The 27,312-nt window shown below is 37.2% G+C and overlaps 1 protein-coding gene across 2 annotated transcripts in view; it reads right to left on the minus strand.

Annotated features, from left to right (window-relative positions):
• neurl1aa (neuralized E3 ubiquitin protein ligase 1Aa) overlaps positions 1 to 27,312 on the minus strand; it is a 95,068-nt gene that overhangs the window by 16,295 nt on the left and 51,461 nt on the right. For both annotated transcript variants that reach the window (XM_046837408.1, XM_046837409.1), the window contains exons 2-3: positions 20,814 to 21,055; positions 17,559 to 17,880 (exon numbers count right to left, since the gene is read on the minus strand). In XM_046837408.1, the coding sequence (XP_046693364.1) occupies positions 17,559 to 17,880; positions 20,814 to 21,055 (564 nt within the window). The remainder of the gene's footprint in view (positions 1 to 17,558; positions 17,881 to 20,813; positions 21,056 to 27,312) is intronic.

A 27,312-nucleotide genomic window follows, 5' to 3' on the forward strand; every position in this document is an offset into this window, starting at 1 on the left:
TGTCTGATGTCATTGTAGCTGAATTCGCCCATATCATATGTTTATATCTCTACTAGGTTTGTATATATGTTTTTTTCTTGCCTTGACTGTCACAATATCATGTTGTGTAAACAGCAGTAAATGCAGTCAGTTTGACTATTGTTGGGTGAGTTGGACATAAGCCAAATCAATTCAATTAATAATCAGATAACGCTCCTGCACCATCACATCGGCATCAGAACAAAGAAAAACGTTTACACACAGCACAGCAAATAAGTGTTGAAATGGCATAAAAAAGACATTCAAATACTGAACTGAATTAATCAACAGATTTTTTCCCCCACAAAGGTTAGCATGAACAGAGATCAGGTGAGTAAAAAAATGAAAATAAAGCTTGTGATGATTAAGCTAATTTCCACTTATCATGCTATACCATTAGGAATGTTGTTTTATCATAATTGGATTTGGTTTTAAAGTCTAGACCATACAAAGACAGTATGGAGAAACAAATAAAACTGAGAATAAGTGTGGTGGCATAGAAAAAACATGCCTGATGTCACTGTAGCTGAAAAAAACAACAACAGAATCCTTCAAAGACTTTGTAATGGTGGTAATGGTTTTAATTGAAACTATAAAAGTCCACGTGGGACTCCACTGAAAATTTGTTGCCTCTTGATGTTGGTATGCTGTGTCTAGTGGATACCATTAAAGGCCAAATGTACTTTGATCGATCACATATTTGTATCTACTGGACACTAATGGGACCATTAGGACAGCATTAAGCCTCCAGATTCCAATACAGTGATTACTGATAATAATTTCTGACAATGATTGAGCACAAACACACTACGTAATGGAAACCATTTGGTAATGTTTTAATGTTTAACAGCTGATAATTTGTAATGGCATTTGTAATGGAATCCATTAGAATGTCTGCTATGGTTACCTTTAAATAATAAATTCCTCTTTTTTAGGGGTAACCAGACTAAAAGTGTTGTTCTGTTTTTTTGGCATATCTCATAAAATAATGTAAAGATTCACATATTATAGACAAGAAATCTGTCATCATTTATCATAATAAATAAACAAAAACTAAACAATGTAAAAGATGTTTTTAAAATGGAGCAGGCAAAAAATGTCTCTAGGTTACGTATGTAACACTAGTTCCTTAGGGAAACAAGACGCTGTGTCGAAACGCTTTGGGAACGCGTCTGAGTGTTCACGCTCTGAAATAATGTGTGTAATCAAAAGTTTGGAAGCTGGCCGTCACCAGCCGGGGTGACGTCACGAACAGGAAGTATAAAACGCACATGCTTCTGTAAAGGTGCCAGCTTCTGTAAAGGAGGAGAAAGTGCCGCAGGGACACCAGCAGTGTGGCTCATTCCCTCAGGGAACTGGGGTTACATACGTAACCTAGAAATGTTCCCTTTCAGGATCTCGAGCTGCATCAAAACACTTTGGGAATGAGTGTCCAATCATGCCAAACTGACCAGTCCCTGACTAGTGTGTATAAGCAAAGCTAGCTGGAAAGGACAAAGGGGCCAGGAGTGGCACTGCAGTCCAGGCTATAGAAGGTCAGCATGGTGGACCAGCCTGCAGCGTTGCAAATGTCTTGGAGGGGTAATCCAGAGGACCAAGTCTTTGGGGCAGCCACACTTCGGGTGGAGTGACCTCAGGGGAGACCAGAAAACTCATAGGATGATGCGTGTTTGCTTATTAGCAGGGAGGCTTCTCCTCGGAGGGCCGTAGAAGATAAGCAGTTGATCAGATTGATCTGACAAAGCCGGTAGACGCACTAAACACCTACGTCCACAGAACGGGTCTAGTGCGTGTACCAGGCACAGCCGGTTCAATTTCTTCTGGTCTGGGGCTTGAAACAGAGGATAGAATGTCTGTAACCTTATAGGTCGTGGGACGACTGAGGGCACCTTGGGGAGGTAACCCGTTCTGGTGTACAAGAAGGCACTGGCCATACCTGGGGTAAAATACAGGAAGGAGAGGGACACAGAAAGGGCCTGCAGGTCTCCTACTCTCTTGAGAGAGCAAATGGCCAACAAGAAAGCGGTCTTGATGGAAAGATGCCTCCAAGATGCCTCGGCTAGAGGCTCGAAGGGGGGCTCTCTCTCAAAACGATGGCCAGGTCCTACCCAGGCATGTCATACCAGAGGCCTCAGCCGGTATAAAGGTGGACAGAGCCAACCCTTTTGGCGAACTGTTCTTGGAGGAATCCAGCACTGAACCAACCGGGCAGTGGACTGGATCCAGCTAGTGGTGCACACACCATGAGCAGAACAGACGCCATCTGGAGGCATACGACCTCCTCATGGAGGAAGCTCTGGAGTGGAGAATGGTCTCTACCACCTCGGTGGAAAGGCCAAAACCTCTGTGCTGTGCACCCTGAGGGGCCACAGCCACCTTGGAGCCACCAGGAGGAGACGGACTCCGTCCCGGCAAACACTATCCAGAGCTCTCTGAAGCAGCGCAACAGGGAGGGTCCACTCCACAAAGTGAGGGTCCAGCAGAATGGCTCTGTCTCTATCAGACATTTCTGACAGAGGTGCCTCTCTGTAGACACCAGGGCAGCCATAGACTGACCAATGCGGTCTCTTTAGTGGCTCTAAAAGCCAGATCGTGAACATGGCCACCCAATCCAGCTCATGCAGCAGGTCAGCCTGATACGTCTGCAAAACCACCACGTATTACATAGGGGCTTTGTAAGTATTGTGGGGGTCTTAAGGTAAGAGGTGATCCCGGGAGAGAGATAGCTGGCAAACGTCTCTTCAACCAATGGCATTTCTCCGTAACCATGTTCTTTCCGCCCCATGAAGTGAGAATGCACAGTTGAGCCGGGGGTAAAGGGGTGGGCTGAAAAAGGATTTGACTATGACCTGGACACCTCAGTGTGCAGGTCGGGAAAGAACGGGAGACCCCGACGCGGAGGTTGCGACACTTGTGTCAGAAAGTGCTCATCTAAATTACTGGATGAAGGCACTTTCTGCTCATAAACCGGCCAAGTTATATCGAGCTTGGCAACGGCACGTGTCACAACCTCCATAAGCTCCTCGACTTCGGTATCGCAGAGCGCTCCTTGGAGAAAGAAAGGTGGAGCTGCATGCGGTCATCACAGGGGGAAGAATCTGTCAAAAGGCATGCTTTCAAAGCCTGCGAGCCAAGCAGGTGAGCTGTGCCGGCTTCACTCCATGTGCATTTTATACTTCCTGGTCGTGACGTCACCCCGGTGGTGATGGCCAGAGTCTAATTTTTGACTGATTACACACATTATTTCAGAGTGTAAATACTCTTCCCAAAGCGTTTTGACGTATCTCAAACAGGTTTGTATCAGGTACACTGCATGTAACTGAGTTCAAGGTTTTGGAAAACTCATTTATGTCTTACGCAAAACAATCTTTGTGCAGTCTACTGGAGTTCAAATAAATTGCCCCTTAAGCAAATATCTGTTACTGTACTCTATTTTCTTAGCAGTCTTGTGTAAGAATTTGAAGAAATGTTAAAGAAACCTTATGACAGTGATTTGGATCATGCATTTGAGAGCATTTTTTCAAAACAAAGATGCAGTTATTATTTTATTGCTTGGTAAAAATTCTCAAAGGAACATTTAGAGCAGTTTTGGCAGATAATCTATACCATGGTTTTATTGAGAATTTCAGTTCGGGACACTAGAAGTACATTAATTTTGTGTGAAAATGGCATTGGAGAATTGTTAAATCTGTTTTGCTGTTTAAAACAACATCGTGTTCTCTGTTAAAATTTTGATGACTGGAGTGTTTAGCACCGGCTCCAGACATATTACATGATGTAAGGGCCAGTAGAGCAGATCATTGCTTGGCAAAGCCAATATCCAGGAAATTATTCCCTCTTAAACTCCATTACAAAGCTATCCTCAGTCTCTAGTATAAGTAGGGAGATGTGGTCCATGGACCTTCATATAAGAACAAACCACTTCCTATCTTAAGAGAAATATTTCAGAGCTCTGACACTTGTCATAACTTCATTGATTAGCGCAAAATCCCCAAATAATGAAAAATGGTAAGTCTTTTGCCAGGATCTGGACTTCATGTGAAAAAAACAAGCATTTGCTCAGGATTTGATATAACTCACAACCACCTAGTCTTCCAAAAAAACCCTAACCTTGATGCCCAGTTGTTTTGCACTGTTCCTGCTGTGGTTTTGACAGAGAAGCTATTGTTGAGAAATTTCTTGATAGATCGTCTATTCAGCTAATCGAATTTGTCAAACATCAGTATTAAAGTTTTAAAAAGAGTGATTTTTGGCCAAGAATACTGTACATAAGTAGACTTTTGGTCTAAACAAATGTGTTGATCTCGATTAGAAAATCTTTTTGAAAAGTTTTTGAGGCTGGTAAATTATGCAGGACTTTAGTCCCAGAGGAACGATGATTAGTTTCACTGTGTATTGTACAAACTAGATATGGTATAAATGACTTGACATGAGCTGACTTGATATTTCCAAGCATTCAACATAAGTGCAAGTCCAGCCAAAACAATTGGTATCTATCATGCAGAATTAGCCAAAGACAAAGACAACTTTGTTGGAATTTTATGTAGAGTGCAAATGTGAAACACAAAAACAAAGATGGGTTGCTTCTTTGTTTTTGTGTTTCACATTTGCAATAACAAGATAACAAAACAAGAACTATAACCTAAAACATGGAAAATGAATGACAGTGGCAACTATGGTTGACATTGATTAATGAGTGTAAGGTGAGACTTGTATATATGTGCTCATTATCAGAAAATGAGAAACAGGGGACAAGAATCGGATGACAATGTTCAGTTCTTGACATATACCTGACACATCACTTACATATAATTATGCCGGTCATCAAACATACAAAAAGATATAACTGCATAAATGTTATAAATGTTCGACTGTACCACAATGTGGCCGTCATTCATTCAAAAGGTACAGGAATCTTTTTGGTGTGGGCAAGCTATAAAACAGATTTTGTCAATGTGTCACAGAATAAGAAAAGTGGAGAGCAGATGCAAATGAGGAAATACTTTTATACTCAGAAACACATGAACATTCATATTCATATGATACTAAATACAAAACAATAGACAAATAACAAAAACTATAACTTGAACACAGTTATCGCAAACGCTTGATTGCAGTTGTTGCTGCTAAGGGTGCCAGTTATTAACCAGTTATTAGGTTTAGGGGGCAAACACTTTTTCACAGAGAGCCATGTAGTTTTGAATTTTGTTTTCCCTCAATAATAAAAACCCTATATTTAAAAAATGTGTGAAGAGGTGCAATCATCGTGGGAAATGTAATCCCTGTCCACAATCCTGACACGTTGACTCAAAGTTGAGTTTGCAAATTATTTACTTACAAGTAAACACTTAAGGTCAAGTAGTTTATTTGGCAGTCTAGCCCCTTCTTCATTGGTTAATCTTATCTAGCTTCTGCACACTTGTAACAAAGATGCAGCTATTATTTTGTAACATATACATTATATCACATTGAAATTCTTTTATTTCCAGCATGCTAGGAAAATGGTTCTGAGTGCAGGATCAACCATTTTACAACAACCCTGGAGCAGCTTGGCAGTGGTTGGCCCCAACCTTCTGATCAGTAACCCAGTCTTAATAGAGTTTTAATAGAGTATAATGATTTCTAATTCCACCATACTCTTTTGTCTAAATGAGGCTTCTGTTTGACTCTTGGCTTCTTTCCTTGTGTAATCTTAGTTTTGTTTTTTTTACTTAGCACTGTCACCTATGTCAATCTTATTATGGACCTTAATCTTTATCCGGATTTCTGTAAAGCTGCTTTGGGCAATTAGCTGGACAAGACTGAATTGGATGGACTAAACATTTTGCCTAAACAGTAACTCTCCACAATAAAAACTGACATAATTTTTTTCTTTGCGCATTTAGCTAATTATATATTAGTATGAAAATGGCTAATATAAAACATTAAGCTCATCAGTAGTAAGGGCTTTATTCCATTGCCACCAGCTATCTCCTGTTATATAAAAAAAATTCAGAACCCCCTTAAATGTAAAAACAAAAATAAAATGCTTTTTCAGAATCAAGAATCAACGTCCAGTGAGAGATCTAGTAGCTTCCCTGTGCAAAGGTTCTCTGCTGATCTTTACTGCTTCCACAGAAATGACCCCTGGGCAAGTCGTGATCCTAAATTTAAATCCACTATTTACTATGGCTTCAAACAACTGATAATCCAGCACTAAGTTTACCCTACTGACTCGGACCTTGTAGCAGCACTTTCATGCTTCAAAGAAATGGCTTTAGTTACAGGATAAAGTGACTCGAAAGTCGGTCTAAAATATAAACTCTAAAACTACAGAGCACAATTAAATCAGCCTGAACAGCCAGATACACCTGAAAGCAAAGGATTCATATAAAGCAGGCCTATGAAAAGGCCAGGATAAATGTAGGTTAAGTACTACTGTATGAATCAGGTGAAAAGGCAGTAACATTAAAATAACTAGCAAAGAACTAAAAATATATATAATTAAGTGAAGTTCAAACTCTGTGACTAAGCAGTGACTGCAAATGAAAAAAAAAAAAATAATGGCTGGCTCTCTTTCAGGTAAATAAGGTAGTAGGATGTGTAAGTACACAATCCATCTCATTGTAGCCTCAGACCCCTGTTTTTGGCTGAAAGGAAAATGCTGTGATGTTTTATTATTATAGTCCATCCATTTCTAGGTTCAATGTGTGTTCAATGTCTTTTTTAAATTTTTCTAATCACCATGGCTGAGTTACTGTAGTCTTCCTGTCAGTTCATACATTTGTGCTTGCAGCAAAATGGATTATTATTTTTTTTAACCATTCTGAACTTTTTACATGGAAATGCGAGGAGAGCTTTCTCAAATTCTCAAAACAGCCAGTCTGGGCCCAAACAATTTTTCTATTTGACAGTACCCTGTTCAAGGAATACCCTTGTGTTTTGATACCAAACGAGTTCAATCATGTTACATCTTGATTGAGCCTCTGGTCTTCCAAGGGATTCTGAGAAGTGATCAGAGAGACAAACAAGCCTATATTCCCAAGCAGATCTTATAAAGAACAAAACAAAGCTTGCAAGCGTATAGAAAAGAGCTAGTCTGCAATAAATATCCAAGAAGTGAGTGGTCCAAGAAGAGCATGGGGATAGCCCTCAGGCATAGGCTCTTACATGACTACAGATAGTGCTTATTAAAGCCATTCAGCTTCAAACAGAAAGAGAGAGAGAGAAAGAGAGAGAGAGAGAGTGTGGGAGATACTCTTCTGATAAGTGTACTGAAGTCATTCTCTGGCAAAAGTGCAGAGGGAAAGGCATTTTTATATTAGGGAAATTAGAGAGAGGATGATGTTACACACAGAAGGGCTTATCAGAAACGAATTTTTCGGATGAGGCTCCAGCCCACACGCATTGCACAAATACGTTTTTGTCACCAAAATCTCATATGCAACCTGAAGGAGATGTACTGAAAACAAATTCTGGTTATATAAATATTGTATTATCTCTTATATATAAAACATCATCATTAAATTGTGCACTCTGTTTTTCCTTCCAAAATACTTTCTTTGTTCTTAAAAATCACGTTCATTGTCTGAACTGGTTTTGGGTGGTTTCTAAGTGGCCAGACAAATGGAGGGATGCAGCAAAGCAATGGAAGGATGTCTACAAACGTGTGTGACCAACACCAGCTGCTGCCCCCTAATTGTCCAGCACCTGCTCAGCCGCCAATCGCCTCTATTCCCTTTGTCCCATTGGCACTTTTCATAAGATGCCTGGTGCAGCTGCAAGCTGATTGGCTGAGGCTTGATTCTAATCTCTCTGAAAGAAAGAGTGGACTTCAAACAGCCCGAGTGTTTTGCTGTATTCTGAGGCGATAGGAATCCAAGCTTGACCAAAACACTGCAACTGATGGGGAGCAGCTGCACACACAGAGGGCAAACCTATTTTTAGCACTCTTCTTTCTTTAAAAAAATAAAAAAAATTAACGCAACTCGCATCTTTTTTGGGAGCAGACTCTCATCACCTGTTACGGTAAACATAAAAACCTGGTGGAAAATAAGCAGACGTGGTGTTTGATAAACAAAAGAATGTCGCTTGAGCAAAAAGCTGTTTGAGCCACCACTGAAAAATAGCCAAATAAGGCAGTGGCATGATGAAGCGGCTTCGCTTCGCTTTGCTAGATATAGCTGAAAAGCTGGCCGAGGTCATGACTCTCTTTCAATCACGTTATTGCTTTCCTACTTTGACTATTTATTTTCTCTTTCTTAAAGCCATCTCAATCTCTCTGTTTTTCATATTCTCTGAAGGAAGGATTTGGTGCTTAGTCTGATTTTATCCTTCCCTCTCAGGACAGCATAGACATGAGCAGAGTGGAGACAGAAAGAGCAAAGCAGAAAAAATTGGCTTATATTGGCACACCTGAGAGAAAATGGAGAAGCGAAAGAATGGAAAAAGGTGATCAAATGACAAGCAAGATATCCAAGACTGAATGATGTATGCATAATGGGTGTGTATAAACGACAGAGAAAGACAGCAGACAAAGGTTACTGGAGGTTTATATGGAAAATGCTGGCTGTCTGCCACTCCATTGCTTTTGAAAAGAGCAGCAGTCTTCCAGGCAACACATGGCCATGACAATAAGACCCAACAAATACTCAATAAATCACAAAAACCCCTTCCTCCTGGGACGTAATATGCTCTCTCTCTTTCTTTCTCTCTGTTAGTCCTTGTTAGTCAGAGAAGCCACCTTCTTGTGTTCAGCTCTAAATACTGGCATGCTCTAAATAATGCACATCCCTAGAACAGAGGAGTTTCCCTGTCAGAGAAGGTGGGAATTACAGTAGATTTCAAGCATGTTGTTTGTTTTTTTTTTTAGACTGAGGAACAACTTTAACTTTGGACTGCATCTTTTTTGGAAAAAAGGATCATCACATTTTCTATGCCTTGTTAGCATTCTTCCTAAACAGATTTTCTTTGGAACTCACCCTGAAAAAATACAGAAAAGTTAAAAACTACTTAGAACAAGTTCCACTGAGACTTCAAACTTGCTGTGATTTATCAAGTTTGAAGCGAAAATTCTAACTTGGGCTTCAGTATAAAAAAAAAAAATATGGTTCATTAATGATTCTTAGGATAATTCAACATTCCTTCCAAAGGGATCTGACTTGGATGCTTCTCAATAGCACTGTGAAAGCCTCTACACAGAAACATTCCAATGTAGAACAAGTAGAAAAGTTTTTATGATTTCAGATGTTTTTTAAAAATGCACTTGTAAACTAATTTATTTCTAAGTAAAGGATTCATTACCCTCTAATGTAACCTCTTGAATCCTCAGTAACTCTTGGGCTTTGTACCATCAGGGGAAACAATTGTCTATTGTCTAACATTTTTTTTTAAGATTTAAACAATTGTATGTGCAATAAATGTTTGGCATTACAAAGGAACCAACGTGGTTATTTTTTTATTCGCATTTATAATGCAGTGGTGTTGAAATGAGGATCTGCTCTCTCAACTCCTGCCTTGCACATCCCACACGGATGTTTATCTGATGTTCTATAAACTGCTGTTTCTCTTGGCCCTTTAACGAGCTCTGAAGTGCTTTTCTCCATATATTCGACACAGCCACACCTTATCTCAGCTGTAGCGTTCCTTGTTTGGCCACCCAGAACACTTGGCATGGCTCAAAAGGGAGGAAAAGCGAAGATCTAAGTTTGGGAGAGCAAACTGGAACAACACATAAAGACAGGAAAAGGACCGTGTTCTGTTTTAGAACAGGTCACATCGTTTCTTCCCGGCATCTTCATCGAATTTCCTGTCAACGTGTCAAGCTCGTGCAGGAAATATAATCAACCTAGCTGACACTTGGTCCCCATTTTTCACTGTCTTTCTCTAAAGACAGGATAAAGATCCGATGAAGAAATTCCGCTCGGCTGAGTTAGAAAATCACGCAGCATCTGTTGTTCTAATTTCCTTAACTCTCCAGCCCTGGAGCAGTCTATCTTCTAAACAAATACAACTAGCAATGTTTATGCTTGTAATGGGAGCATGGACACTGCACATCCTTACTGTGATGCTAATTCTTCTTAGCTAGGTAGTAAAAACAGCTCATTTTACAGTTTTATTGCGACTCTTGCTTCCATTAAGAAACTTGACATTAAACTTATTAACCTGGAAAACCTTTCCTTAGGGATCTCAAACATTTGTGTTGACAAAAACTCTCTAATGAATCATGAAATCAGTGTTACTGAAAATCTTCCTACGATTAGAACTAATGTCAGTGAATTTCATTTCTCTTTTCATTTCTTTGTGAATAGAAAGTAGAACTTATGAAGTGATTTTTAAGTAGTTCAATGGATGCATGCTACAAGGGGGTCACATTTATTTGCTTACTAAGAGATGCTTTTAATAGCATTTGTAAATGTTTCCATAGAGGTCACACATTCAAATAAGGCTTTTTCTCTCATTATCTATCATACTAATACATAAATGAGAGCTTTGTTTAAATCACTGTAATTTAGCTTACACTGATTTAGTTCAGTTCCTAATTTATGCAATGGTCAGTCTGAATACTTGATTCTGATTGGCTGGAAAGTGAACGCACACATAGCACTGGTCAGATTATTCACTTTTCTTAATGAATTAACTTACAGCTGCATAAAGTGAAACAGATACTCTAAACCTTTTTCCTAATTAATTTACTTAGCTAAATGGATGATTTTTTTGCATCATTTAACTGATAGGATAAATATAGCAATTCTCCCTCTCTCTCTCTCTCTCTCTCTCTCTTCTCTTTATGTTTACTATTTGTTACAAATCATTCAAAAATAAATGTCATGTACCACAGTATTGATCTCTGTATATGATTTAGAATGAGGAGAATTATAGTTCTACGAGACTGTATATAAATTAACTATTAACTGTTATTTTAATAACTTGTTTTATTGTTTCAGTCTGTTTTGCACTACAAACATCAGTGACAGCTTTAACTTGTGTAAAGTCTGCTTCACATTGGGCAGTTGTTTGCCATGAGATACAAATAGTGAAATGAACACATAGCCCAGGATTATATCTTGCATATATATAATTATGTCCAAATATATATGAACACAGCTTAAAGACATACCTGGAATGCCTTAATTTTGTGTGCACAGAAGGTAACCTCAGGGTCTGGCTAATGTCTACCTATCAGGTTACAGCCATTCAGGTGCCAAACATATTGACCTAGTACAAGAAGCTTTTACTAGTTCCCCAAACTAACCCCCCCAAAAATTATAGGAGGCAAAATCATAGCTATGAAACATTTTTATAGCAACAACAGTTTACTATTCCTTTAAAAGCAAACAAAGACCAACCATTAAGCGTGAAATCTTATTTTGAGCATGATTTTTATTTGATGCTCTATGAATGATCATATCCTTTAAATGTAAAATTTAGCCATTGTGCTAGCTTCTAGCATGGCCTTTATGCATATTATGAAACATGTTTGGAACAGTGGTACCGCAACTGGAGAAAATGTAATAAAAAGGTTAAGGGAAACATGTTTGATTAATTGGAATTGTGGCTTTGTTTTGAATTGTGAGCTAACTAACAATGTTGGCATGTATCTCTAAAAGACACAGTCCATGCTTGACCCTATTCGTCATGTTTACAATTGTTTTTTGGGCCAAAACATCAAATTTCTTTAACTTACAGTCCCTCACATTACCATCATACACCACTGGAGAATGCAGGAATCATGACTCATTTTGTCCAGCACAATACACAGAACGCTGTGCTTGAAGACTTAAAAGGATATACTGTAGGAATTAAAACTGGCAAAACTACGATAAGAACAGAATTTCTATCAAAATGTATTTAATAGTATTATATACAGCTCTATTTACACAGTTTGGTCTTGAGCATATGATTATTGTGAAATTTTTAGCTATGATTATAAAATAACTATATATATATATATATATATATATATATATATATATATATATATATATATATATATATATATATATAGTGTTTTGAGCTTTAAATAATAGCAATTATTATCATGTCATTCATTCTGAGGGAATATTCATTTGAGGTAAGTACAGAGTTTATTTATTACTTATCTAATTGTTACTAAGAATACAAAGTTCAACATCACTAACTAATGGGCTTTAAACATTACACTCTTGTCTACACAGTAATAGACACTATTTTGCCAACTGCATAGATAATCAGAATGAATAATGAAAGTAGTGCATGGCAGCAAGATCTGAAATCTTAAAGCAGCAGTTATTTTATATAAATACACACAATAACAGGATTTTCTATATAAAAGTCTTGTGAAGCCCAGGGTAATAATACTAATAATATTTAGTAAACTACTGTTCTGCAAATAATATATTTACAAACATATTTGTCATCGGACAAATCGTTACTTAATAAATATCAATTAGAATACAATTATAATTCAACAATTTTCTAAATCAGAATGCATATTTACTACCTTTAAGATCTGTAAACCTCTCCCGTCGGTACACTTGTCTGTACATCAAAAGATTTAATCGCAGTGATCATTTTCTTCCCATTATAATATGTTTCTATCCTAATGGGAGTGGTCGCATCCAAGATGACATGCATCCAAAGGTGCAAGTCACATGCTATGGCCTTCAAAGTCTGTATACACACACAATGCATAGATTGTGAGAAAGTAAAGGAACAGCCAATATGTCAACCGTGGGGCAATGTTGGGTGGTCTTTGAGCGTCGGTTGGCTGTAATAGTTTGGGTGTGTTCCGGACCGTTGGTTCTAGTTGGACAGAGTCAGCTGTTTTTGGCCAATTTATCAGTGAAAATGCCAAAAATTGGCCCGGTTAATCGGCCAAACAGTTGACCTCTATTTACGACTAACCAGAGCACCTTGGCACAGATTGCACATTTCCAAAATTGTACTGGAGAAATGTACACTGCTCTACCAGGTATAATATACAGCATACAGGCTCAACAAAACTGAACAGCTGACAACATTTTTACAATATTCCACGTCCAGTGAATGTTTATCTGTGCCCACAGCAGCCTGGTCTTGGCTGACACGAGTGGAAGCTGAGGTGCCCCTCTGCTATTGTAGACCTTGTGCCTTAAGGTTTAGCATGCTATGGGTTATAAGACTTTACCTCGGCTGTTAGGAGTTCAAACAGAGTTACTGTAGCCTTTCTGTCAGCTTGAGCTATTTTCTATTTCTACTCACAGACGTTTTCAGTTTCTTTAAACATTCTGAATAAAAACTACAGACTGTTGAGCATAATAACCCCAAGAGAGAGGCATTTTGAGAAATATTCGAACTATGGAAAAAAAAAGTTTAATATTTTTTGCAATAATAATACAAATAATAATAAACAATTTAATTTGTAATCCATAACATGCACTCCTAGCTAATATTGCTTAATTCTGAGTGTTGTGCATTCACCAAATAGTGAAAGTTAACTCAACCCTGTAAGAGTTAATTCAACCTTGGTGAATCCATTGTGTAATACTTATCCTTAAAATGCTTCTAGGCCTGCATCCAACTACAACTCCAGATGAAGTTTTCACATCTGAAGCCATTCAGGACTGCATGAAGCAGCCCTGTGAGTGTGTGTGTGTGTGTGTGTGTGTGTGTGTGTGTGTGTGTGTGTGTGTGTGTGTGTGTATTTCTGACCGACAGGGATATAATGTAGCCTCAGCTTGGGTATTTATTAAACAACATTCCTGCCTCTCTGCTGCACTCTTCTTATATTCATGCACCCGCAATTAAATTCTGTGGCACCCTAGTTTAAAAAGACACTAATAGGAAAACACCAACCCAAATGATAACACAATGTGTCTCCTGTGTCTTTTACAAACCCTCTGAGCTTTAAAAAGTGTGTAGGATTTGTTTCTGATTTGAGAGTAGCCTAAAATGGTGGAGGGCTGAAGTAAAGATGCTGAGAATTACTATGCGTATAATGTGCTAGCAATATCCCGTTAGCAGGTGGCACTGGTTTCAGTCTTGTAATGAATTGATATTATGTGAATCATGTGCTGGGCTCGTTTTTTCTCACTTTTCTAAAATGGACATCATTTGACATTATACGTCATTACTCTTCACAAACTAGCCTAATATACAGAAAATTTTATACGGGTGTGGCAATTGAAGAGTTAATTCTGTTCGTTAACTTTAAATGAAATAATGAATAACCCAGTGAGCAAGTCATGCTACTATTACATAAGAAATTTACCGTTATAAATCTTTCCACAGATGCCTTAATCAGAAATGAGAATAGAACAAGAGAATAAAGAAAGATGGTGTGAGTGTACTTCGATGCACCTGTGCAGACTAAACAAACTTTCTGAATAAACTTAAACATCAACATTTCGACCATTCTAGCAAGCTAAACCAATCCTGAGTTGTGTGCATTATATTAAGGGGCTGTTTAATGCATTGAAACTCTGTGCACACAAACAGCACATTCAGGTGAATACACAGCCTCTCCTGAGGAAAGCTTGTATTTATGTCTGTGTGCGTAGGTGTATTTTTTAGTGTGTCTCCAATACACCATGCTTGAGGGGGATTTTGCCATGAACAGGCTGCAGCATACAAATACTGATTCTTCTTGTACGAGCTTCTAAATCCGAAAGCAAAAGTGGAAATTACCAGACATACAGATAACAACATGCACGTGGGTTCAGAACATCTTTCAGGCATCAGCAATAAAAAAAACCCCTAACAAAACACAAACAAACTTTTAGACAAACAGATCTAAAAATATGTCTTGAAGCCTGAGGAAACCCTGGGATAGTTCAGGATTTCTTGAATTATTATAACATAATTTAGTACTAAAATTCTATAGAACAAAAATAGCTAACTAACCAAAAATAACTCAAGCTACATACATATCTATAGCCACATCTGTGCACTTGAAGCTGTCACTGAAAATACTAAAAGCCTGGAGTCTCATTCTATTGTTAACTCCTCTTTTGCTCTCGGGAGTACAGACTCAGCTTTCATCTATGGCACGAAGGGCTTTTAGTGCAGAGTTTGATGGCTCACGTTTCTGTTCAGACACATGATAATAAAAAAGAAAGACGTGTAATGCTTTGATGCGCACATGCACACACTGTTCAGAAATGTAGGTCTTACATCAGATCTCGGAGAAATACAAAAGAGAGGGCTAAATTAAGATACACACAGACAGACAGCAAAACAACAACAACAACAATAACAACAACACATCCCACACATACAACATTTAGGAGAAAAAGGGGTTGTTTTCAATTGGCACAATGCACAATTAGGAGAGATGGCACTATCTCTAGAGCATGTGACCTGCTGCTATAATTGTACCTTCGGGGATGACAGCATTAAGGACGTTTTATGTGTGTGTGTGTGTGTAGGCTTTGACACACACCAGTACATCAAAGACTTGCCTATGGTATGCCCTGCTAAGTTTCCCTGTGCGTGCCAGAGTGAGTGTGATTACACACCCCAGCTCAGCTGCTCTTAACACTGAACTTGAAAACACTCAGGACATGAAAAAAATAAGAAATAAAACATTTGCCATTGTTAGTATATACCTATTAATCTCCAGGCATTTTGGTTTATGCCTAATCCTCACATTTGTTTTACTCTGAAAGTCTACGTTTGGTTTATATGTAATTTTTCAAGCCTTTCTGAAAACAGTACATTTTCAATGAAGTTTCCCTCTAGTCATAAACATTCCTTAGTAGATATCAAACATATTTATTAGCTGACTCGTGTTGGTTCTGAGAAATTATTATTTAACAGTTTGGATGTCTATATGTGTCAGAATAGTGCCATCACACTTGGAGTCATTGGGTTCACATTAGAAAATAATATAATATATTTTGACAAAATAAAATAAATATATTTGATTTAATTTCATTTAAATTAATATATTATATTTTATTTAAAAAAACGAAATATATTTTGTTATACTATGTCTGTACTTTCTCCTGCACTGGAAGCTCCTGTCACCAAGTCAAATTAGTTGTGTGTGTAAACATACTTGGTAATAAAGCGCTTTCTGATTCTGATTCTGATTTAGACACCTTAGCTGATAGCATGTTTAATGAAAAGATCTCCATACAAGCAGCAATGTTCCATATGGTCTATGCTTTCACAATCGCCATTTTTTTTTCCTCTGTAAAAATATAAAACACACCACCATTTGTGGTTTCTTTTTATGGCCAGAATGTACTTTTTAAACTTGAAAGTTTTCCGAAAAAAAAAAAAGAAATCACAATCATGTCAAGCACATTTTTTCTTTTGAACAATCAGATGGCAAGTTTGGAGGGCAAAAGAGAAAAACAAACACAGAGAACAGTCCTGGTCAAAATAATTTGTCTTGTTACTGAGGTGATTTATGACATGTTGAATAAAAAATAATTCACTGCCAAAATTTCAGTGTTATGACATTAACCAGTATCTGTAGCTGCATATATTCAAGTTTTACAAGCAAATTCGCTTCCTTTTGATTTTTCTGCCTCATACAAAGTAAACTAGTAACAGTGAAGTCAAGCTAATTTATATATTAAGATACTAAACAGTAAGATTAAAACTAGCTCTGACTCAGACAAGCATTGTTATAGTTACACTATGGATTAATTTCTTGTGATTGTAGTCAACTGTGTTTTCCATTCCATCTTTCCTAGAGCATAAAAGAACTGTATACAGCTGAGTATGAAGATTTTAGTGATAGAGTATTCTACCAATATTCTACCATCGACAATACCTGAGTAATCGGGTAAGAGGTACTTTTTTCTTTATTAAAGAGCAATACTAAATTTACAAGAGAAAATAAGACGGGTCTCTTAAAAATTCATTTGTTTTGATTTTAGAAAAATGTTTATTGCTAAAATCGCATACAAGAACATCTGTAAAAACTAAACCCATTTAGTGCAAATAATTGCCATATTACATATCAAAATGCAAATCTAAAAATATAAATAAAAATATAAAAATCAAATTCAATATACTTTTAAAATGGTGACTGCAGTGTACGAATGAAAATATCCCAAACTTTGCAAACTTGTTGTCATTTTCTTTGGCCTGAATCTTCTCGTTGCCCCTCAGTTTTATCTCCGCGTTCCTCAATTTTTTTTGGGGCTTCTTTTGTGTTTTTATATGTCCATAGCACCCCAAATTTAACGGGTGGTGCATCAGTAATAATGGTCCGTGGGGAAACACAGTGCTCCTTGTGTGGTTAAACAGACTAAACGAAGCATTGAGGCAAATAATTTGCCTCGAAGCTTTTTTGAATTTGAACTACTCAAGTTTTGAGGAAATGTTTTAGCCCCACTAATGATTACTCCACCTTAGTCTACATATTACTTTGCTAATTTGTTTTTAATAGTGTGGCACAACGTATTACTTACTTATTACTAATATACTGTATTATTATTTTAAACTTAATAGTACATGTCTCATTTCATATGTGAGTCTCTGTGCCTTGGATCATGTGAGTGAAAAGAAACAATGTGATATGAACATGACTGTGTAGGCATAAGAAGAGCCTGTAGTGAACACTGGTGGTTGTGTGTATGACTCACCGAGCAGCTGGACTCCTCGAGTGAGGCCATAGACGTCAATGAGTGCCCAGAGAGGTTCGGTGGTCCGGACACCGCTAAAGAATAGCATGGGACTAGAGCCGTTGACACGGTAGAAGACGCGGCCCTTCTTGTCCACCCAGAAGGCAACAAGGTTGCCCTCACTGGCTAGCTCCTCGGGCAGTGCCTTGGCCCAAAAGCCATTCTGAGACACCAGGTCTGGGCAAGCATACTTGGGCAAACTGTCTGGGTTGATACGTGAGGGGTCTTTAGAGGTGAAGCCCAGGCGAAGAGCACCACTCCAACAACACTGCTTCTTTGTGATCTGTATACCATTAAAATGTCAATATTAGTTTTTCTGACAAAGTTAGAGAAGTTCATAAGGCAAATATTTATATGGCAGTTCTGAATAATACATTTTAATAAGGTAGTAAGCAAAACAAACATGTTATTGGCTCGAACCAGCACTCCTTCATGGTCTAAAAGCAAAAACTTCACTTTTAGTATGTAATTACTTATTACTTGATAATACTGTAAAATGTGAAGAACTGTATCTATTATTAATAATCTATAGTATCATACAGAAACATATACATTTATTACATTGCTATAGTATTTACTAAATTATTTAATGTTTTTTAAATTACAGCATGAAGCAGGAGTGCAAACCCATTAATCTGAAAAAGGTACTTGAAAAATCCTTTAGAAGAGTCAATAAACATATGGAAAGATAGTCTGTCAACTTTTATCAACATGACCCATCTTGGCTTCTGTTGCAGATCTTCTGTTGATGATTTTATGTAAATGATTACTTTGAAGGCAGTTCTCAGAGCTAGATAGATTAAGCTAGAAAGGTCAGAAAGGGAGATCTATTCACTTATTTTAATATTTCTGACTGAAGTCTGCTTTCTCTCTGCTTTGAGTGCAATTAAACTTTTTTTTTTTTTTTTGTTTTATTCAAAGTATAATAAAACTTTTGTAATTAATGTCTTGTGTGTTGTTCTCTTTTGTCCCCTATGTCCTTTATTTATTTCATAGACTGCTTGGAAGATTCACAGAGTAAGAATTATGGTGTAACTGACTGTTTCCTGTACCTCCTTTTTTTTTTCTAATATTCTTGAATAAAAATAATAACTGCAGGAACGAGTAGGAGTCCATGGCACTTTGGAGCCAGAACTATTCAGACTGACCATTCAGTCATGTTATTTGCTTATCAGAGCAATGTAAGTTATGTTTTCTAATGTGGATTGCCATTAAGTATACTGCTTTATGAGCATAATAAGAGATCACTCAGAGTTAAGGACATATGTACCAGTCTGCCCGTCACTAGCTGTAATTTAACACAAGCATACATTAGTGTTTTTTTGGATAAAGCATTCCTTTAAAGGGAATTCTAAAGGGGAGTTTAGGGCCCTTGTGTAAGGGAGAAGTATGCTGTGTTTGGAGTAGAAGGGGTCTGTTTTATTTGACTTACAGTAACCGCTGCCTCAGCTGAGGGGATAAATACTACAAACATGTCAAGAACTTGGTGAGTTACACTACAGTGTCCCAGGCTTTTAGAGAGTCTTTGCATTTTAAAACTGAGAGCAGTGTGTGTGTGTGTGCGTGTGTGTGTGTGTGTGTCTGTGTGTGTGTGTGTGTTTCCTATGGTAGAGAATGAGTTGTGTGTGAGTAGGGTGGTGGTGGGGTTCATGTCTGTGTATCGAGCAGTAACTGGTTGAGCCGGATTAAGTGCCAGACTAACGGTTTTGGCACAGGCTTCAATATTTACCCCTGTCTATTTCTCTTTCTCTTTCTTTCTCTCTCTCTCTCTCTCTCTCTCTCTCTCTCTCTCTCTCTCTCTTTCTGTTTATTTCTTTCTTTGTCTTGACTTGTTGGCACCTGTTGTGGAAACTGCACATGACAGAGAAACAGTAAAACAATGACTAAAGTACTGATGGGATTTACCTGCAAAGCTCATTAGAGCCTCTCTGTATGTGTGTGTGTGTGTGTGTGTGTGTGTGTGTGTGTGTGTGTGTATTACTATATATTTGCACTGTATCTGTTGATAAAGTTGATTACATGTGAGGCCACACTTCTTTGTAGAATGAGACAGTGATTGTAAAAAAAGAAAATGCTCCAGAGAGAGTTATATCAGAACAGTGTAATCAGAACTAATTTAAAGTGGTGTAAAATGTTCAGATAAATCCTATGTAGGCAAATAATAACTGGTCAGCAACATTAATTCACGGTTTCCAAAACTGTCCAATAGCTTTCAATTCATTCATCATTTCAGTTGATTTCAGTTGAGAAGTCGGCGGTCTAATGTAAAGTTATTATTACTATTATCATCATTATTATCATTAGTTTAGTACCAGAATCTTAACTATCTCCATTTCTAGACTAAATTTGTTACTCACAAAATGTTTAAATATTCATGATCCTGTAAGGTTTTAATGTTCTGCCACAGAACAATCACGCATGAGGTCATCACATTGTTGACTGATGTTAATTTGTAAACCTGGTACAGTTTTTCAGCAAACTATGATGAGAACTGTATATATAATAATACTGTACTGGAAACAATCAGTGTGCACAAAAATGAACAATTTAAATTCGAGTGGCACACATCCGAGTGGCAAACAAATGTGTGTTTACTTGTTTAACTGAAAAAAAAAAAAAATAAAAATAAATAAATAAATATATATATATATATATATATATATATATATATATATATATATATATATATATATATATATATATATATAAAAGGTAAATAGTTCTTCATCTAAGAGTTTCCCCGTTTTTATTTTCCATGTATGTCATCAGTTCAGAATCTGTAGCTTGAGTCAAAAGTGGGAACATGAATCACCGCTATGAAGAAAACAATCTTTTTTTTTGTATTTATAGCCATAAAAAACAAGACAAAAATAAATGTTGTGATCAATCATGTTGTTTTTCTTAACATTTGTACTGTAAGTATGCAAGCACCTTGACTTTTACAGACGTAGTTGTATCACACGGACCAAAAAAAGGGAAGATCATAAAGCACTGTCAATTGGAAACAACTGGAAACCATTTCTTTTCCATTTAAACATGTATTGATCTATAGTAATGTTTGTTGTTGTTGATATTCAGTTTTGTTTTGAGAATCTGTTGCAGTGCAAACTGGTTTTGGGTGTATCAATTAACATAATCTATTTTCTCTCTAGTATTGTCAGGTTTAATAGTGTTGACTATATAATAATAGTGTTGGCTGAATTCCCAAGTTCTCACCTTGAGGCGGACCTGTTCGTACAGGGCAATGGGTCTGTTGCTGAAGGTGATAGCGTTGCAAAAGCTTGCCTGTCTTTTGACTGTCTTCTGGGCCACATCCATGACAATCTGTGAACCCTTGGCACTGGGGTGGAAAAGCAGTGGGCTGACAGGAATACCCATGCATGGCTGTAAGGGCAAGCAGCGCTTCGACTTCTGATTGTATTGGTGACCGGATGAAGGAAATGGGCCACCCAGGGAATCTGACAAAGTAAAAGAGAAAAAAGATAAGAAATAAAGCTTGTGTGGCACGTAAAGAACACACTCACTTTCGGAAAAAGCATAGAAGGTACAGGTACATTTTTGTTACCTGATAGACAAATAATATAACTGTCTCTTCAAATGAGCTAGGTACCACGATGATGGCATTTTCTTTTGAGTCTTTACAAAGCATACATATTCTTTTAAGATGGAAAGCATCAATGTGACAAATTGCTTTGCGGGGACAGTATAAAAAGCAGACAGACCAAAAAAAATAGAGAAAGACAATAAGATGAAGAAAAAATCAGCTCATATTTGTATTCTGATTTGTCTACGTGACTTTTTTTTTATAATAGTGTCTCTAGACAGAAGGCATTCATCATGCCAGGTGTACTACAATCATAAAATTTCAATAGAGCCTTCAAAAAATATTCAGAAAAAAACTCACTATTCATTTATGTGAATTTTCATCAACAGAGAAGAGCAAGGTATTAATTTTCATCAGCTTTCAGGCCTTACAAAAAATTTGCCTATTTTTGTTTCTCATATCCTGTTGTCATATAAAAAAAAACAACAGAATCCTCATCTTTGTTCTTTCCTTTCACTTTATCACGCTGTCATGTTGACATTATCACTGTGCTCTGCCAGGATTCTGCAGGCTCTCTCATGTTATGACCTCTGAACTGTTAAATGTTCAGTTGCTGTGGTAGTACTTCCTAGTTACCACTGATAAGGTGAGACTGTCCCCAGATGATAGATCGTCAGGTCAATAACCATGAATCCTCTTTTGTCTCTGAATTGAAACATGCAGCACAGATGTTTTGTTAAAAGATTACAGACACCTCCATTTGCCTCAGTGTTTGTGTCTGGTGCGCTGTACATGTGCGATAAATAGGTGTTGACAAAAGGAGCAAAAAGAGCGTATGTCTATGGCCTTCTCTGACACGGTGCATGAAGTATGTACATGTGCAGGAGTGTTTGGGTGTGTATATGCGTGTCTTATTGAGGATGATCTTTGTGGCCAGAGCAGGATGAAATGAATGCATTAGCAAGCATGAGAGCTGCAGCTGTCAGGGAGAAAATAGAGGTTAAGTGGGAGCTCATGTTCCTTAGCAACTCTGCACTGACTAATACACACACCCTATTCATCTGAGCTGAGGCTAGTCCTGATGATTTCTTTCTTTTGAGTTTTAGCATTTATGATTGGTAGGGAGGGAAATGGATTCTGAAGTGGAGGCCAAATTTGTGAAATGGATATTCATCTCAGTATCACTATCAATAAAGGTAAATCAGTAAAACAATCGCATTGATGAGGCATTTGTTATTCTGATGCAATTAAAATAAAGGCTTTCCTTTCAGCCCTAATCCGACTGGATTCATTATTAGTCACTTGGATACTAGTCAAGTCTAAATTCACCATGCCAGTAATTGTTTAAGGACTGGACATTCAAAAGCCTGGAAAGAATATTCCTTCTATTAAATGAACAGTAAACATCTGCTCAGGTTCTTTACACTCACTGGCAACTTTATTAGGAACGTCTTTACACTTTTTGTGATTGATAGATTATTCAATCATGTGGCTGTAGGGCAATACCCAAAACCATGTATATACAGGTTATGAGCTTTACACCAAATAATCACATTTACACATTACATTTGCGGCTAAATGCTTGCTTGTGTTAAATGGTACCAAAAAATAGTATTTCAGAAAGTAACTCTGAATCTTCTGCCACTTTTATACCCAGATTCTTTTCTAGAAAAAATTCACAATATGGTGTGGAAAGCGGGAATAAATCCAGTGTGCAGTACCTTTGCTCCTTTGCTGACAAAAATGTGGAGAATAGTTTCAATCAATAAGCTTCAGTAACTCAAATAAAAACTCTGAACATCCATGATTAGCATAAAGGTTTCTCAGAATTCATGCCATGGCAAAACTTGCTATGATGCTACAACATTTACAGTGACACATAAGTTATTGTTATCCTACTATATATGTACAACCATATACACCATATCTGAGTAGAAAACTGATATTTAAGCTTAAACATTCCCTACAGCAAGTGCTTCTAGCCTTTAAAAGAGTAAAGAAATTGGCTTGCATTGCAGTTGTAATATCATTTGCTAATCAGACATAATCATAAGAGACACTATCCAGCAACGTTACATAACAGACACATGTCTAGATCCTTATTCCTTCTCCAGAGTTCTTATCCCTTATAATCCTATCCCATCTAAAAAGGATCCAGGTTGTATTTCTTGCTGGAGGCATAATTGACAAGTGTGCCAATAATGTAGTTAGACTGAAATGTGATCACAAAGCCAATCCCAGATTCGGATTATGTTGCGCAAGGCTGCCTGCTGATGATTACAAAACCTTAGGTGGGAGTCGACCTAAAGCTTTCCACCTGCTTGACCTTTTCTCCTTTCAGCTGTGAACTTTCTGCTCTCTGATCCCCACCACAGCAGGTCCGTAGATGTGGTGATGTTCGATTCCAGAATGTTTTATTCGGTCAAGGTTGTATGTCTACACATACACACAACTGGTACAGTCAAGAAGCTTTGTGAAAGTGATTTCCAGATAAGAATGGTGGCTGGATTGGTGACCATACATTAAACATGTCCTACACCTCCTCCATAGCTTACAACCATCAATCAATAATCAATACTCATTAAAAGCAGGACGCTCCTTGGTTGTTAACGCCATGGTGAAGTAAACCATGCACTTCAACTGTGCCATGTGTTTAAGCAAATAATCACACTATCATACACTCCTATTCCAGTCAAAATCAAGAAAATAATAAGTGGAAATGGTTTTTCCTCTTTTTTAGACTAAGGTATTATTATTATTCCAGAAAACAATCTCAGAGGATGAAATTCAGTACTATCCAACAAATGGTACTACAGTCCCCCCTACTGTAACTAATTACTACTTTCTAAATGATGTTTATATTTCCATTTCAAACACTTTAATTGATGTCAAATGTTAAATAAATATTTACCTATGCAGTTTATGGTTATATCACCATAGCTGATTCCTAATGTGCTTTGGTTTATCATACTATATGTATTCATTCCCGCATCTGCATCTGTCTTGTCATTTCTTTGCTAGCTGTTCGGTATTAGCCCTGTGTACTTTTTCTGTGCACTCTGCTGTGTAAAGATTATGAATTATTCTTGGTTATTTTTGCCTGCCAGTATTTCGACCCAGTCTGATTTAGATGCAGAGTGGTGCAGAGTAAAATGATACACACATTGCAGTTTCGTAAGTGTGAACACGCGTCAAAGCAGTTTCCCACGAGTGCAAAATATAGACTATGCTCATTATAGCAGATATCAAATGACTTATCGTTGCTTTCAGTCATAAAGTATGTTACTAAGTATTATGATGTCACTGTAGACACACCCACGCACCCAGCCACACACACACACACACACACACACACACACACACACACACACACACTGAGATGGTTCATGGTGCTGCTATTTCTATGGCAACCCATTATTTCGCCAAAAAACTAGCACATAGCAGCTCTTACATAAGGATGCACAGATGAGCTTGTGGTACATTGTGATCATTTCCCTCTCTCTCTCTCTCTCTCTCTCTCTCTCTCTCTCTCACTCTCTCTCTTCTCTCTATCCATCTAGTTTGCTACCAAGATGGTAAGTGAGATGAAATCATTTTTCCTGAATATACAAATTACAGTTACAATTTGTTTAAGGTTCCCTGTTGCACTTCTAATTAAATTTAATAAACTTCTCCAGAGACCTGGGTATCTGGTCAGTGCCAATCCACAATCCAGACTTCAACTAATCAAATAAACTTGCGCAATTAGTGCATAATTACAGGGTAATTAGCTTCCTAACAGCAAGTGCCAACATGCAGGCTACTCATTAGCTACTTCTGAAAAGGACTGGAACTGATAGGCGAAGCATACGTTTCTTTTATATTACTTATGTACATTCTGATTAGAAGTGGGTAATATGATGATATCAATATTTGAAACATTTTGTCACAATACACTTCCCTGAGATATCATGGGGATTATCATGAGGCAATTAGGTGATTTCTTTGTATTTTTGTTCTTCTTTAAAAGGAAATTATTCTTATTGTGATAAATATCATGTAGAAATTTCTTCAAGCATGATGATATGATGTCTGTGTCATAACATACAGGCCACGAGTGGCTAAAAATATATTCAATTTACAATCTATATTATATTCTTTCCAAAAAAAAAAGGCAAGAAAAGCACCGACAATATAGCAACCATTACATAAAACAGACCTTTTTCCTCCTTACTCTCTGTATTGACCACGTTTTACCTCATGACCACAAGTGTGCTATAAGTCTACAAAAGAAAAAAAAGGGAAACAAGGTCGGAACACTGAGTGAATTTTCAAACAATTCAAGCGCCAGCTTCCAGCAAAAAGCAACACATTTGTCCGGTCTGACAAAATATAAATATTTTTAATATTATGTACTGAATAATAAATTCCCGAATACTAAACAATGACTACATGAAATAAATATATGAGGTGATTGAGTCATTGCTACACTCACTGTCTCACTTTTAACTCACCATTGCATTGCTTCTACTTCAGATATAAACATTTTATAGAAATAAAGTACATACCAGCAACTATAAAAGAGAATACTGTATATACATTCTGAGCCAAAATTGTCATTCTTACTTAATATATATTCATGTGGACACAATACGAGCTCATTGTTAGAAGAGTTCATGGAAATTAAAAAACATGGCAGGTCCCTGAAAGTGACACACAGTTGTGTTTTTTTTCCTAAAGCACTCCTAAAGGTCACTTCTGTGGTATTATGTGTAAGCACACAGCGCCACGCGTGCATGATTCCACAAGCACACAAGAGCTGCGATCATTGCTGCAAATTAGTTTCCAAAACAAAAGAAGGGAAAGGTTAAGTTTAGCACAATAGGATCTGTTGGATTTGCAGGAACATTTAAAGCGAATTTACAAGCCAAATGTGTAAAATGTGAAACGAAAGAGAACAGCATTCAAAGGCTGCATTCCAAATAAAATAAACCCCTTCGCTGACGTGTTCTTGTGTAAAAATCGCGTCCGAGCAGCTGTAGTGTTATCTCGAATACATCGGTTGAAAAAAAGTTGCGTGCAATAAAAGATCTAACAGTAACTGCTAAATAATAGGCGATATGCAAATAACCTTTCCTGATAGTTCCTTCAGTTGACTATGCAAATATTTATAAGATACATCCAACTGACTTCCTGATACCTTTCTTTAACTTAGATTCTGCTATGTGTGTGTAGGTCTTTTGGTATTAGTTATAGACATGAAATTTTAAAATGTGGATAGTCCGGAAGGTCTAAGAGTCAGTTTATATCCCTGCTAGTATATTTCATTGCTTTTGAGGTAATAAAAAATACCACATACAAACAGAATCAGCACTAACTGCTGCTTAATGAACAATTACTAAATGGGCCATATGGCATTTTATCGAATCACGGACAACATAATCCTGTTGTCTTGTGTGCGCATGCTACAAAAGAGAGGAAACATTAAACTTTTTGCATCATAACTTATTTAAGGGCACCTTTCTGTAATATGCAGGCACAATGGGTTAAAGCAACACATGGTCACAGAACACTGTTGTGATATGAGGTAACCTGGTGGTTCCCATGGTAAATGCCATGGTATCTGTTATTATCCGAGGCCAAGCTGCAGCACAGACCCCCTTCTGAGTACTTAACTGAGTGTGATACTATACAAGGCACAGCATTAATGCTTATCCCTAGTGAAACCCACACACACAAACACACCTTGTTGAGCCTTAATAGCAATCGACTTAGTGTCAGTTTGGGAGCTGACCTGGAAATAACAAAGTCAATACAACTATAAGTAAATGTAACTTGTGACTAATTATTACATAGGTGCTAAAAACCTTTACTTGTTAAATATCTTTTATAACAACCCAAAAACGGAAATCAAATGGAAATCAGCAAAAAGTGACAGCAAAGCTTTACGTGTATTTTTTCCAATAATAAAGCTGAAAACACAAAATCTGAAAAAGCATTACATCAGAAAATTCGAAATCACAGCACCGAAAACAAAATATGAACATGACCGTTTCTTTTTAACTGTTACATGCTCATTGCAGACTTGACATGCTTTACTGTATGTCTGTCACAAAGAAACTTTTTTCCTTTTTCTGATAATAAATTGATTCAGACACAATTATATATATATATATATATATATATATATAT

Source organism: Silurus meridionalis, chromosome 24, assembly GCF_014805685.1.
Source record: "Silurus meridionalis isolate SWU-2019-XX chromosome 24, ASM1480568v1, whole genome shotgun sequence".
In the NCBI taxonomy this organism is placed as follows: domain Eukaryota; kingdom Metazoa; phylum Chordata; class Actinopteri; order Siluriformes; family Siluridae; genus Silurus; species Silurus meridionalis.